At 61.1% G+C, this 13,744-nt stretch overlaps 1 protein-coding gene across 3 annotated transcripts in view; it reads left to right on the top strand.

Annotated features, from left to right (window-relative positions):
* RGS3 (regulator of G protein signaling 3) overlaps positions 1 to 13,744 on the top strand; it is a 59,784-nt gene that overhangs the window by 41,970 nt on the left and 4,070 nt on the right. For all 3 annotated transcript variants that reach the window (XM_084219735.1, XM_084219734.1, XM_084219736.1), the window contains 2 exons: positions 6,691 to 7,338; positions 11,014 to 11,087. In XM_084219735.1, the coding sequence (XP_084075861.1) occupies positions 6,691 to 7,338; positions 11,014 to 11,087 (722 nt within the window). The remainder of the gene's footprint in view (positions 1 to 6,690; positions 7,339 to 11,013; positions 11,088 to 13,744) is intronic.

Here is a 13,744-nt window from a genome sequence, read left to right as displayed (position 1 = left end):
GCAGCACAGTCCTGCTCCATCCCAGCAACACTCAGGTGGCTGCAGCTGGCTGAGCAGGGGACGTGTGTGTGCCCAAGGCCCGTGCTGGAGCAGGGCTGAGCTCAGACTGTCACTGCAGCAGTGAGGACCCACCAGTGAGGGGTGGCTGTGGGGCAGATAAAACCAGCACGTGTCTGGGAGTGGCTGTGCACACACCCCTCACCGTGCTCTCTCTCTCGAACTATCAGGACACGCCTGTCTCTGTCAGCGATGTGGAATCCCAGCAGGAGAAATGCCCAGCCTGGGGTCGGGTCCCCAGGCGGTGCCACGAGAGGGCCCTGGCCTTGCAGGAGCAGAGGGGGGCAGATGGTCACTCGTGGTCTGTCCCCTGGACGGACCCCATCCACCATCCTGCCTGTTTATTGTCCCTGTCCCTGCCCGTTGGGGTCGAGCTGCTCACAGAGGTTGAGATGCCAAGGGCAGAGCGCCCCATTGCAGAGCATCCCCCACTCCAGAGCTGTCGCTTTGCCACAGAAACCAGTTTGGGAAAAAAACCGCCACGAACAGCGATCTTGCAGCAGAATTTCCTTAAGCAGGAAGCACCGGGATCTCCGCGCTCGGTGTCGCCTGGGGCAGGACAGGGCAGGAGAAGGGGAGCGGCGGCTCGCAGGGTGATGCGCGGCCCTTCCTCGGGGCACGGCGGCCGTGCGCTGCTGTCAGCAGGTAACAGCAGCTCCGGGGGGAGCCGGCAGAGCCATAAATAGCACGAGGGGCACGAGTGAGCCGCGTCTGGGGGAGGCTGGGGCGGTTTCAGCCGCCGCTTGACACGGACATTAATAACAGCAGGGCAGAGCCGGAGCGCCGCGCCAGCAGCAGCCGAGCGCCGCCGCGGGCACATGGCGGGGCCGGGGCTGCCGGCGGAGGTGCCGCTCGCTCGGCCCGGGGGATGCAGCTGAGAGGCCGCTCTTGGTAGGTTTTACGAGCAAAGGCTGCAGGGCCGGAGCCTGGGCTGGGCAGGATCCGGCTCAGGCTGAGGGAGCGGCGCGGGGCGCCAGGAGCGCTGGTGGCCTTGGGGACCCAGGGCTCCGCTCCCTGCCCTGCTCTCTCCTGGGGGACCCGTGGCTCCTGCACGGCTTATTTGCCACCAGGCTGGGCTTGAGGGTTGGTAAAGTGCATCGAGGGAGAGCGAGCGGGCATTTGTACTGCGGGGATGTTTTGAGGTTCCCCCTCGAATTTGGGCTGTGCGCGGCCGTGCCGTCGGCACCGGCTGGCTCTTGCTGTGGGATCAGCATTGCAATGTGCCCACAACGTGGATTTTCTGCTCCAGGACTTTTGCAGCCTTTTGGATACCGTCCCTGAACTGGCACTGGGGACCAACCCAGCAGGTTCAGGCTGGAATTGCAGCCGTGGCATGCTCGGAGTCTCGCTGGGGATGGAGGGCCCCGGGTAGGACGGGCTGGGAGCCGGAGCTGGGACTGCCGGGGCTGCCGCGGGTCGGGGCTGGCAGCCCGGGGCTGCGGCGGTGTCGAGCCCCTGGTGGCGGCGTGGAGAGGGTTGGTCCCGGGCTGGTGGCTGACACCTTGAGCAGGTGCCGACGCCGAGATGCGGGGTGCGAGCTGAGCCTGCAGCCGAGCTCCTCTCCCCGGGCACGGGGCCGCTGCCCTCGGGCGGGCTCCGCTTCCCTCGGAGTTTCGGGAGCGGAGCGGCCGCGGGGCCGCGGGGCTGGGGCTGGGCAGAGCCCTGTGCGCAGCGACCCGCCGGGAATGCAGGGATGGGGATCGGGATTTGTGCGCGGATCCTCCCCGTGCTTCCTCCGCGAGGAGGGATTCTCCGGCCAGGCTTCTCCTGCCACGGCTCCGAGGCAGCCCAGGGCCGGGTTTTTAGGGCGGTGCAAACATCACCCCCCATCTCCCATCTGCACCTCCACCCTCCCTGCCCTGCCCTGCCCCAGGCACTGCTGCTGGGCTGGGACACCCGCGCCGCTTTTGCTGTTACGCTAATTGCCCGGGATCAATTATTCATTGTGCAGTAATGAAGGGAGAGGGTAGAAAACCCGGCTGTGCAGCGAACCCTGGGCTCTGGCCGGCCTCGCAGAGAGAGAACAGCAGAGCTCGGGGAATGCTCCTTGTGAGCACTTTCACAATGACTCCCACGAAGATTTTCTCAAGTTTTGGTGGTTCTGCTTTGCATTTCTGGCTTTGCTTTCTTCCCCTCAGCCCCGTGCTGTGCTTTAGCTGCTGTTCCCTGTAGCTGTGAGCTTCCTTGGTTCTTAGTTGCCACTTTTAAATCCTGAGGTGCTCAACATCCTTTCACAGTTAGGAGTTTCCAATCTGGTGGAGCTGGGCACAGTTTGTCCCATGCTAAACCCAAATTGTAAAATATTTTCCTTCTGCTTTAGGGAAGATCTACTTTGGAAAGATTGATGTTTCCCTGGATGATGTAGGCACTCTTTTTTGCATCAGCTGCAATCCAGCTGATGTGGGGTGGGGTGTTGCCTCCAGCACAGGGAACCCACTGCTGTCTGCATCTCTCCCAAAATAACCTTGGTCTCATTCCCATGGAGTTAAATCCTTTTGGGGACAGGTGAGGCATGTCAGAGCAAAGGTCTTTGAAGGGCAGCAGGAGACAGAGTTTCCCCATGGGACACAGGGAGGATGGAGCTGCCATGGTTGGGGACAGCCACAAGACTGGCTCCTCCTGCAGTGTCCCAGGAGGTCCATCCACTCCTCCTGGGTGAGAGCACAGCTGGAGAAGCACATCCCTTGTTCTCCTGCTCACATCCATGTCCAACAGCCTGCAGGGACTTCCCTGCTTTTCCCAATCCCTGGTTTTGGCTGAGGAGGTACCTGGGTGTGGGGCAGCTCTCTGAGCTGTGTTTTGCCTCCTCTTCCTCAGCATCACCACAAAAGAAAGAGAAAACCTGAGCATCCCTCAATCAAATATCCATGGCCAGGCATTCCTTGAGCCACAGTGGCTCCATGACTGAGAGGAACAGAGGCTTTGAAATGAGAAGCTGAGACCCTCAAAAAAAAAAAAAAAAATCCCTGACCTCCCCTTGCTGGGGATTCCAGGGAATGCCACGTGTGCCAGCCCTTCTGGCAGTGGGAGAGCTGGCAGCACCAGGGCAAGGGCAGGGCAGGCTCCAGCTCTCAGCTGTGCTGTCTCCATTGCTGGGATTTTCCCAGCTGGAAGTCCCAGCTGTGGGCCACCAGCAAGGCCACATTATTTAAAGAAATGCTGGAGAGGTTGAGGCTGTGCTGGTGCTCATTGAGGTTTTCTCTGCTGGTGAGCTGGAACTGTCCTGCGTGTGAGCAGCAGCTCAGAAAAACCTGCTCGAGGTACAAACCAAGGAGCAGAGGGTTTGCAGTTCTTCTGCCCTGTCTTGGTTTCAATAAAACTTTAAAAACTTGGAAAAAGCTAATTTTTGAGATAGTGACTAATCCTTGATGGCAAAGAGACCCCAGGGAGTGGGTAACAGGCACAAAGTTTGAGGATGTTGGAGCAGGCAGGGCAGTGCTGGCTTTTTTTTTGGAGTGTGTTGGTATTTGCTCAATGAGGAGATAATTCTCAGGAACTCTCTTGCTGTTGCTCTGGTCTCAGACCTATCATCCTCCTTCCCTAAAATGACCCCAGAGAGCCATCCTGGGCTTTGGAGGCAGCTCTTGCTTCTGCTTTCTCTTTCCCTTCTCAGGAAATGCTGCCTTGGCCTCTCAGTCTGACAGAAACTAGAAGGATGAAGTGTGAGGTGCTCCAGGGAGGATGGAGTAATTCCCCTCAGCCCCTCCACCTGCCCTGATGCAGACAGGGAAACCCAGAGGCTGGGAATGGCCAAACCAATTTGTTGGGCACAGGGGAGGATGCAGGTGGTGAAAAAAGGGAAATCTGCACGTGGAGGTCAGGGACACACAGGTGCTGAGAGCAGTGAGACCACGGAATTGGGAATGGAGAAATCCAGATGTTGGCTGCTGGCTCCTGAGCTGCTGCTGCTGCAGGGAGAGCATGGGATGTTTTGGGAGAGCCTGTGAGGTGGAAGGACAGCACCTCCTTCAGACAGCACCAGCACTGCCTCCACTGCTGCCTCCTCCAGCAGCCCCTTGGCCACATGAAGTGGTGAGAAGGTGTCAGCCCCCCTCAGGTACTGGAGAAGCTGCTCAATGGCTCCAGAGAGGGCTCAGAGCCCCTTCCAGGGGCTCCAAGAGAGCTGGGGAGGGAATTTGGACCAGGGCCTGGAGTGACAGGACAAGGGGGAACAGCTTCCCACTGTTCCAGAGGGCAGGGTTAGGTGGGATACTTGGAAGGAATTCCTGGCTGTGAGGGTGGGCAGGCCCTGGCACAGGGTGCCCGGAGCAGCTGTGACTGCCCCTGGATCCCTGGCAGTGCCCAAGGCCAGGCTGGACAGGGCTGGGAGCAGCCTGGGACAGTGAACCCCATGGAAGGGGGTGGGATAAGATGGGCTTTAGGTCCCTTCCAACCCAAACCATCCTGTGAGCCTGTGAAACCTGGTCACATCCCCATCCTTGAGGTCACAAGTCAGGTTTGAGCAGCAAGGTGGCCTTGGCTGATGAAGTCCCTGGTGCTGATGAAGTCCCTGGTGCCCCCAGCCAGGAGCAGGTCTGTGGGCTGGCAGTGATGGCATTGCTGCCTCTCCCCAGCCCAGGTGATGCTGAGCAGAGCTCAGCCCTGTGCAGACAGGATTTCACAGCTCTGGTGATGCTCTCAGCCCGAGATGGAACCGAGCCTGGCTCATGGTGAGGCTGCTGCTCATCCCCTCCATGCCAGAGAAGAGCAGCAGAGGCTCTGATTGAATTAGTGCAAGGATTTAATTTAATCCCCAAATGTCTCTCATTTTAAAGGAGCCTGTTCATTTCCTTCTAGGACCTTATCAGATGCAGGCACCCAGCACTGTGAGCAGGACTGGGCAGATAGGCAGTGTTGGGGGAGGGCTTTGTGGGGACTGACTCAAGGGCTCTGTGGGTTTTTCCTCTAATTATTTCATGAGATAATGATGACAGTGATTGCAAGACAAATAAAACATCAGCAGCATCATCGAGGCACACTCTGGTGCAAATGGGCAGCCTGGCAGGGCAGGGCTGGGAACATTCCCTTCTTACAGGGAATTACTGGGTAATTTCACCCCAAGGGTGGGGTGAGGGAGCATTTGCTTTGTGCCTGACACCAAATCCAGCTGTTTCATGGACAGAGCGATGTCATGAAGGGACCAAACACAACGTGATCTCTGAATTTGTGTTCTGACTCTCTGGGGAAGTTCAGGTGATGCTGAATTGCTGCTGGGGTGGGCCAGGCTGGGTGGCACAGAGCTGCTGCTCTCTGTGGGCTCCTGCCCAGCTGGCTGTGGCACTGAGCTCCAGCATCTTCCTGGAAAGCTGCCCTGCTCTTTGCTCCCTGAGCTCAGGCTGGCTGGTGTCTGTGCTGGCCCCTCTGTGCACAGGGGCTCACATCCCCCACCCCGGGGTGTTTCCTGGAGGTGACAGCAGCTCCTGCAGCCCAACATCTGCTCACAGCTGCCTGGGGATGTCCAGGGCTGGTTATCCCCTCTGTGCTCTGGGGGATCAGGGGTGTCCAGCAGCAGGATGGCTCTCCCAGGGGTGCTGTCACAGGCTGGAACCTCCACAGGGATGGAACCTCGGTCCACTCCGTGTGTGCCTCTTCCCAACGGGATGTGAGGTTGACTCCTGGGGCTGCTGCCCTTTTTGAAGCTGAAGTTGGGGGTGTTTTTGTTAATTCCAGCTTTCTGCTGTTACTGGGTTTGTGAAAATGCTTCGATTTCAGCTGGGGATACAGTGACTTCTTTCCTGTGATTTCTTAGCTGGGGTGGTCCTGTGGAATAGTCCCTGCCCCAGGATCTGTGTAGGAGGGAATTGCTTCTTAAAAAGAGGATTTTCTCTCCTTTGGTCTTTTTTTCCCTGCTGAGCTGGTTTTGCCCCTTTGGCTTCGACACAAAAATCACACAGGACCCTGCTCTGGCAAGGGAGGGCTCATCAGAGGCTCCCCCTGCTCACAAAAACAACCTTGGAGGTTCTTTCCCTTGGGCTTTTCCCTTTGAAAGGACAGAGCTTGCTCAGGCCTTCCCCAAAAGGCAAAGAGACCTGGAAAAACCAGCCCCAAAGGCACAAACCCCCGAGAGGGGCTGGCAGGAGTGGCTGTGGTTTTGTAGGGCTTGCCCAGAGCCTCGGGCTGAGCTGGGGCGATGCAGGGATGGGCAGAGCCCGGCGCTTCCCTCGGCATTCGATAACGCGGGGCAGGAGGGGGCAGAGCTGCCGGACGAGGGGCTGGGTTTCTCTGCAGCCCCGGGGAGATCCCTGCAGGGCAGCAGCTCGCAGCAGCCGTCGGGGTGAGGATGCTGCCGCGGCTCTGCCTCTGCAGCTGGAGCCCCGCCGGCACCCTGGGATTCCTCACAACCCCCCCGGTGCTGCCGGGAGCTGAGTGCCACCATCCCGCTCCTGCCAGCTGGGGGACCTGGTGCTCCAGGGCTCAGGAGCAGGACTGGGGGCTGACAGCAATGGGTGACTTGGCACCACCTGGGGGCGTGGGGACGGTTCCCTCCCACCCCACCAGATCACTGTTAGTGTTGTACAAATCGGTGCCAGCCTTGTAGGTGGGGTGTGAGGAGGTGAAAAGCTCCCCAGGGAGGTGGCCAGAGAGATCCGGGGTGCTTCTGCTTTCATCCTTCTTTGTCTTCTCCTCTGGCAGATGCTGGAGACTGACGCCGAGAAGCCGGGGCAGATGCACTCGGAGGATGGGAAGGCAGCAGCGGGTGATGCCCCTCTGGCTGCCAAGGCAGCGCCTCTGGCCAAGCCCTGGGACGCTCCTGGGGCCACCCAGGCTCCTCTCCCGGCGGAAAAGCAGCCGGTGGCCACGGCAAAGGGAGAGGAGCAGCCCAGCTCCCTGCCAGCCTTTGTCATCCCCGAGCTGCGGCTGGACAGCACCTTCAGCCAGAGCGCAGCAGGCGCGGCCACGGACGGCGAGGACGAGGAGGAGGATGAGGAGGAAGACGAGGACGAGGAGGACGAGGAGGAGGAGGAGGAGGAGGACAGCGACGAGCAGTACCTGGAGAGGAACGAGCTGAAGCGCAGCAGCATGATCGAGACGTCGGGCGGGCAGGCCGGCTACACCCTGAGCGTGCAGGGCTCCCTGCAGCGGCGCACGCACAGCGAGGGCAGCCTCCTGCAGGAGGCCAAGGGCCACTGCTTCACCTCCGACACCACCCTGCACTGCTCCGACAGCCAGGGCACCGCCACGCACTGGGCACTGCCCTCCCCCAGGACCCTCAAGAAGGAGCTCGTCAAAAACGGCGGCTCCATCCACCAGCTGACGCTGCTCTTCTCGGGCCACAGGAAGGTACGAGAGCCACGGCTGGCTGGGTGCCGGGACAGCCCCTGGGCTGGAGGTGTCCTGCCATGTGGCCCCTGTCTCCATGAGCATGGCAAAGCTCCCTTCTGAGGTTCAGGAGGGTCCCTGCCCCTGGCAGCCAGCTCCGGAGGTGTCAGCAGCCGGGGCACGGCACCCAGAGCAGCGTGCTGGGGCCGTGGGTGGCACTGCCACTGCTGCACCCACGCCCTGCAGGGCCCGTGGCCTGGGCAGCGCTGTCTGCTGGGACTGCTGGTGGCAGAGGTGCCCCTGGGGATCTGGGAATGCACAGGGCTGCTCCCAGCAGCAGTGGGGAGAGTCCCTGGTGACAGTCCTCAGTGTGCAGGGCGTGCCAGGAGCAGTGTGACCCTGTGCCCCACCAGCCTTCTGCAGGGCTTTGGCCACTGTGGGGTCCATCTGATGGAGAAGCTGTGCTCAGCAGTGATGGGTGACCCCACCTGGGAGGAGCAGCAGAGGCTGCTCTGAGGCAGCTCTGCCCAGGACTGGCCCATGCAATCCGGGGGTCTGGGGTGCTCCCTGAGCCCCCAGAGCAGAGCTGGCCCTGGCTGCATGGAAATGAGCTGTGCAGGAAACGTGCAGGAGATGAGCTGTCAGTGCAGAGATCGTTCATGGGAAGCCCTGCTGTTCCCGTCCTCCCCAGGTGGCACTGGCAGGGTGCTGAGAGTGGCCCCTGGCCCCATGGCCTGCTCTGCCCCATCCTCAGCTCTGGGTGCTGCTCGGGGCTCTGGTGCTCAGCACGGGACTGCAGTCCAGTGCTCAGGCTGTGCTCCCAGCTCAGGAGCTCGTTTTGCAGCTCAGGACCATGTCCTGCTGCTTGGGAGCGCCTTGCATGGGCACGTTCTGCTCCAGAGCAATGGCTCCTTGGCAGGGGAGGCTGCTGCAGACCCTGGGGTTAAACCCATGCTGGGTTAACCCTTTTGCTGCCACGCTGCTTGAAAAGCCACCCTGATGCTGCTTCCTGGAAGAATTTTTGGGCTCAGAGTCCCTGACCAGCTGGTGAGAGCCCTTCCCAGGGTTACACACTGCTGGGATGGGGCTGCTGTCTGCAGGGGAGCCCAAACTCTCTTGGGGACTGAGGCCAACAATTGTGTGCAGGAGGAGATGGAGGGTTCAGACCCGCCCTATCCCCGATAAAGAAAAGCCACCCTTGTGTCAGGGACGCGGTCGCTGCCTGTCACACGTGCGAGGGAGGCGGTGACGGCGTCAGCGCCGGCTGAGAGCGTCCCGTGAGCGGCGCCCTGAAGGAGAGCTCACAGTGCCGCTGTGTGTGCAGCCCCGAGCCTGCAGCCCTGCAGCCCTGCAGCCCTGCAGCCCTGCAGCCCTGCATTGCTGCCCGAGCCGGGCGGGCTGTGTGTCCCTGCCGGGTCCTGCTCCCCCCTGCCCCGGGGAGCCACCAGCTGCGCTTCCTGCTCTCATCTGGGGGGATGTTTTCCCGAGAGGTGAACGGAGCTCCTCCTGCGTTAAACTGTTCTGGTGCACGTTAGACTGGGATTTTGGGGGCAGGGAATGGCAGCCTGTGCCGGTGGAGAGAGCAGTGTGGTGGCTGCACCTCCCGCAGCCCCCAGTTCCGAGCCTGCAGCAGCTCTGGCTGCCTGGAGTGTAAATCCTCGCCCATGTGTTCTGCTGGGCACCCCTGCCTGTTCCTACTGCCCTGCTCAAATCACCCTGCTCCCACTGCCCCATCCCCTCTGCTCTGCTCCCACTGCTCTGATCCCACTGCCCTGCTCCCACCAACCCCTTCCTACTGTTCTATTCCCATTCCCCTGTCCCCACTGCCCTGCTCCCACTGCCCTGCTCCCATCACCCCCTTCCCACTGTTCTATTCCCACTGCCCTGCTCACATCACCCTGCTCCCACCACCCCATTCCCACTGTCCCATTCCCATTGCCCTGTCCCTATTCCCCTGTCCCCACTGCCCCATTCCCACTGCTCTACTCCCATTGCCCTGCTCCCACCACCCCATTCTCACCACGCCATTCCTACTGCCCTGTTCCCATTCTCCTGTCCCCACTGCCCCATTCCCACTGCCCTGTCCCCACTGCCCCATTCCCACTGCCCTGTTCCCATTCTCCTGTCCCCACTGCCCTGTCCCCACTGCCCCATTCCCACTGCCCTGTTCCCATTCTCCTGTCCCCACTGCCCTGTTCCCATTCTCCTGTCCCCACTGCCCCATCCATTCCCGTTCCCATTGTCCCGTTCCCCTAGCCCTGCCTTTCCAGCTGCCTGTGGAGGGTGTGCAGCAGTCAGGGAAGCCGGACACGGGGCTGAGCCACTGTGGGATTGGGCTACTGCCACCCCCTGCCTACACTTTGGAAGCACTTCCATTGGTCTGTGCCCTTGATCAGTTCAATGAAACCTCCCAGCTTTTTGGAGCAGGACACTGATGCACAATTCCCATAGGGAATTCCCCCACCGAGCTGTCAAGCGCTGGCAACACCTGCACCCGGTGGCCTCGGCTGCAGGGCCATCACATCCATCAACTTCCTTGGTTGTTTTCCCATCTGGGAGTGTGTCAGAGGGGCTCATCCCACAGCCTCTGTTAACAGCATCGTGCCCGGCGTGCCTCCCCGTCCCCGCTTCCCGCGGTGGGGCTGGGAGCTGGCTGTTTTACCGGGCACGGTGGGGAGCGCTGGGATTCCTCGGGAGAGCTCTGCCGCTGCCTTTTGTCCCCGAGCACGGAGTCTCTCCGGACAATGGCAGGAAGCCGCGGCCAGCCCGTCTGCCGGGGCCGGAGCGGCCCGGGGAAGGCGCTCGGCGAGGGCCGCATTGTTCGGGCCCGATAAACTCCGGAAAGCCGGGCGCAGAATGGAAGGAAATGTCCGGAACCTCGGGCCCGGGGCTGCGGGGCTGCGCGCAGGGTTCCCACGGCCCGGCCGCGGGTGATGATCCTGGAAGGTGCCCGGCAGCCCCGGGGGCACGGGATGAGCTGCCGGGGGCCGGCATGTGGGGCTGGCCGTGAGCATCTGCAGCGTGCAGGAATGGATGGAATGATGGAATGCTAAAGCCCCCGAGCCACGGTGATCCCGCGGGTCTCCCTGCCTGATGTCAGGCTTTGTGGCTGTCCTGGTGCTGCCCTGAGCTCATGGCACATCCCGGATCCCCTTGGTTGGTCCAGGCTGCCCCGGAGCAGTGGTCAGGGAGGAGACTTGTAAACTGCAATAGTATGATTCAATTATAGGTGAACTGCTCTGATTTCTGCCTGGGGACTGCTGGGAACTCCTGACTGATTTTGGGTGCCCAGCCTGGTTCCAGGGGGCTCTGTGGGCAGTGGCAGATCCCTGTGCCCTCTCAGCAGCAGGAGGGAGCATCAGGGGTGGGGATGTGAACGTCCTCCCTGTAGGAGGTTCCACTGTCAGCACCTTAAACCTGGAGGGTACCTGGGCCAGCAGCCCTGGGGTCTCCTTGGATGCTCCAGGAGCACCTTGGGCTGAAGGTGGCAGAGGATGAGTGAGGGCAGGGAGGTTCCTGTGTCAGGAGCTTGTCCCGTGTCCTTGCCATCCTGAGGAAGGGGCCCTGTGGGCGCTGTGGGTCTGGGCTGTGTGCTGTGGGAACATGGGGATGCTGGCCCTGCGGGCTGGTGACACAGAGTGACACCATGGGCACCTCCTGGCGTGATGACAGACACTGTTCTTCTGTTCCCCCCAGCTGAGTGGAGCAGACCCTGAGTGCAGCTGTGATGAAGGGGACGAGACCTCCCGCAAGAAACGCAGCAAGAGCCTGTAAGTGTCACATGGGGGGTGGCATCAGGGAGTGCCAGGGCTGTTTGTGGGGTCAGACACCTCAGCCCAGCCCTGCTGGTACCAGGAGCCCTCAGGACCTCTGTCCTCTCCCTGACTTTTTCCAGCAGCAAAGCCATGAGCTGGGGTCTCACTTCAGATGGAATTGTTTCCAGGGAGGGTGCGGGGTGTGCTGGAGGCGCTGCCCAGCCCAGCTGGGAGCACCCCCTTCCACCGTGCCCGGGCAGGGTGAAGACACCGGCTCTGGGGAAAAACAGCTTGCCCGGGTTCAGGGAGAGGACATGGAAGCGGTGAAATCTGAGCTGGGGGCCTCCTTCCCGCTGGCCCCATGCCGGGAGGAGGAATGGGGAGGTGGAATGGGGAGGTTTCGCACCGCGGGTCAGGCTCAGCCCTTGCGGCACATCCGCAGCAGCGCGGTGGGAGCGGGGACCGCGGGGATCCCCGAGAGACACCGGCAGCTCTCTGCTGCTCCCGGTAAGGCTTTGGGGTGCCAAAAAGCGGCTGCAAGCAAGGACAAGGCAGCCGTGGCCTTTGCTGTCCTCAAACACAGCTGCAGTTGAGGGGGGCAGGCGCACGAGTGAGGATGTGCGGGAGCGAACTCCTCCGGAACGCGGATCCGGCCGGTGCCGGGGCCACGGGGGTGTCCCTGGCCGTGTGCCCCGTGCCCCGCGCCACGTGTGCCGGGCAGCTGGGGCAGCCACACGTGGCTGGAGTGGCTCAGGGTGCGAGGGGGCTGCGCACGCAGCTGCCCGGCCTCGCCGCCTGTGCCAGCGAGCGGCACTGTCGGCCCGCGCTGCCTCATCGCTGCCGCCTATTTTTAGCTCTTTTTATTATTTCCCCCCCAGCACTCGAAATGAAAACGAAGCCCTTGCAGCAGGGACGTCCCCCCGGCCGCGTGGCAGCGCCGGGGGAACGGGGCTGGCGGGGGAGGCTGGGCCCCCCCGGGGTCAGGGGCGGTTGCGGAGCGGGCTCCGCGCTCACCTTGAGCGGCGGGGGATGCTCGGGGGATGCTCCGGGGAGCCTTGGCAGCGCCATTGGCTGCGCCGCGCCGTCCCAGCCGGCCCCGGGACTATTTATGGGGCGGGGGCCGCAGGTCCGCACTCGCTCCTTTCCCGGCACACGCTGCCGGCCTCGTTGTACCACGCCATGGTGGACTTTTCCGAAAAATACCTGGAAAGGTAGGACACCCGGCATCCTGCCAGGAAGGGGGATGTGCTACCCTGGGCATGGTTAGGAAGCAGTGCGGGGTGATGGTGTTGGGCCTCGTGGTCATGCTGGGGTGCTGGGACAGATCAATTTATAGAGGAAACTATGGAGTGAAAGCAGTAATTATTTAGTGGAATTATTTTTGCTGGGGCATTTATTGTGCAGTGTGGCCGCAGCTGGGGGATGTGCCTGCCTGTGGCTGCCACAGGCTGGGTTGGTGCCACTCCTTCTGTGCAAGGGTGTGCAAGAGGAGCAGCATGTGGGAGTTGGGGAGCTTCCTTAGGAGGTGCTTGCCTGCTGTGTTCCAGCTGGAAAATCCACCCAGGAGCCAGGATCACCTGCCTGGTGTGTTCCAGCTGGCCCGGTGCCGAGGGCTGTGCTGTGGGGGCGACCCTCGTGTGTCACACAAGGGGTGTTCAGTGCTCTGCCAGCCCCGCCGGGAGCGCTGCTGGAATTGCTGCTCGAGGCTGTGTGGATGGCTCGTCCCGTGCGCTGGCGGGTCCCCGGCTGCCGGCGGCGCTGGCGGTGCAGCGATGGGAGGCAGATGCTGTTTGGAGCGTGAGGCTCCGTGTTTGGATCTGCTTTTCCCACATTAGCGGGTGCCTGGCAGCAGCGGGACGTGCGTCCTGCTGGGATCACAGCTCAGCGGGTGTGAAGGCAGTGAAACGGTATCCTTGAGGGTATGGATGGCACCAGGGATGGGGTGGGGGGAGTGACTGTCCTCTACAATCATTCTGTGGCTCACTGGACTGAGCCCTGGGGTTGTTGCACCTTTTATTTTTCCCAGTGGTTGCTGTGTTTTACCCTCCTGGGACTGGAGAGAGCTGTGGGTCTGGAGAACATCACCTGGGGCGGGGTGGTGCATCCGTGCCCTGAACCCCTCCAGTTCCCCTCGTATCCCTGGGCATGGCTTGGCCAGGTAGAGGTGGCTTCTGTGAGCATCCTTGCTCTGTGACCTGTGGCAGATCCTGTAACATTAAATTGGCAGAATCAGAAAGGGCCAGAAGTGGAAACTGAAGCCGCTTGCCTAATGAGATGTCAGATAAGGAGCTTCAGATTTAGGGAGCAGAGTCCATGTGTGTTGAGAAAAGACTGATGCTCTTAAGTTTTGATAAATACATTATATCCACAGGCAGTGAAACACTGTCTATGTGTACTTCATTATGAGATCGAGGAGAGGTATTTTAAATGGAAGAAATTAAAAACACAGATGGAAGCTGTAATTCTTTCTAGTTATAAGGGTTCCAGCCACATGTAATTAAGATAGCAATATACTTGCTTTTTAATGTGGGACAGATCAGTGCCATTGGGAAGAGACTGCCAGAAAGGGAGTGAGAAGCAGGGCCCAAGCGCTGAACCTTGTCATTGCTGCGTTTTTGGGGTTTTTGGGGGTGTTTGGTGCCGGTCCCCGCGGTGTCCGGGTGCAGTGACCG

The sequence above is a fragment of the Fringilla coelebs genome (assembly GCF_963513975.1).
Source record: "Fringilla coelebs genome assembly, chromosome: 21".
In the NCBI taxonomy this organism is placed as follows: Eukaryota; Metazoa; Chordata; class Aves; order Passeriformes; family Fringillidae; genus Fringilla; species Fringilla coelebs.
The sequence above is the reverse complement of the archived record's forward strand: the minus strand, read 5'-3'. Positions and strand labels throughout refer to the sequence as shown.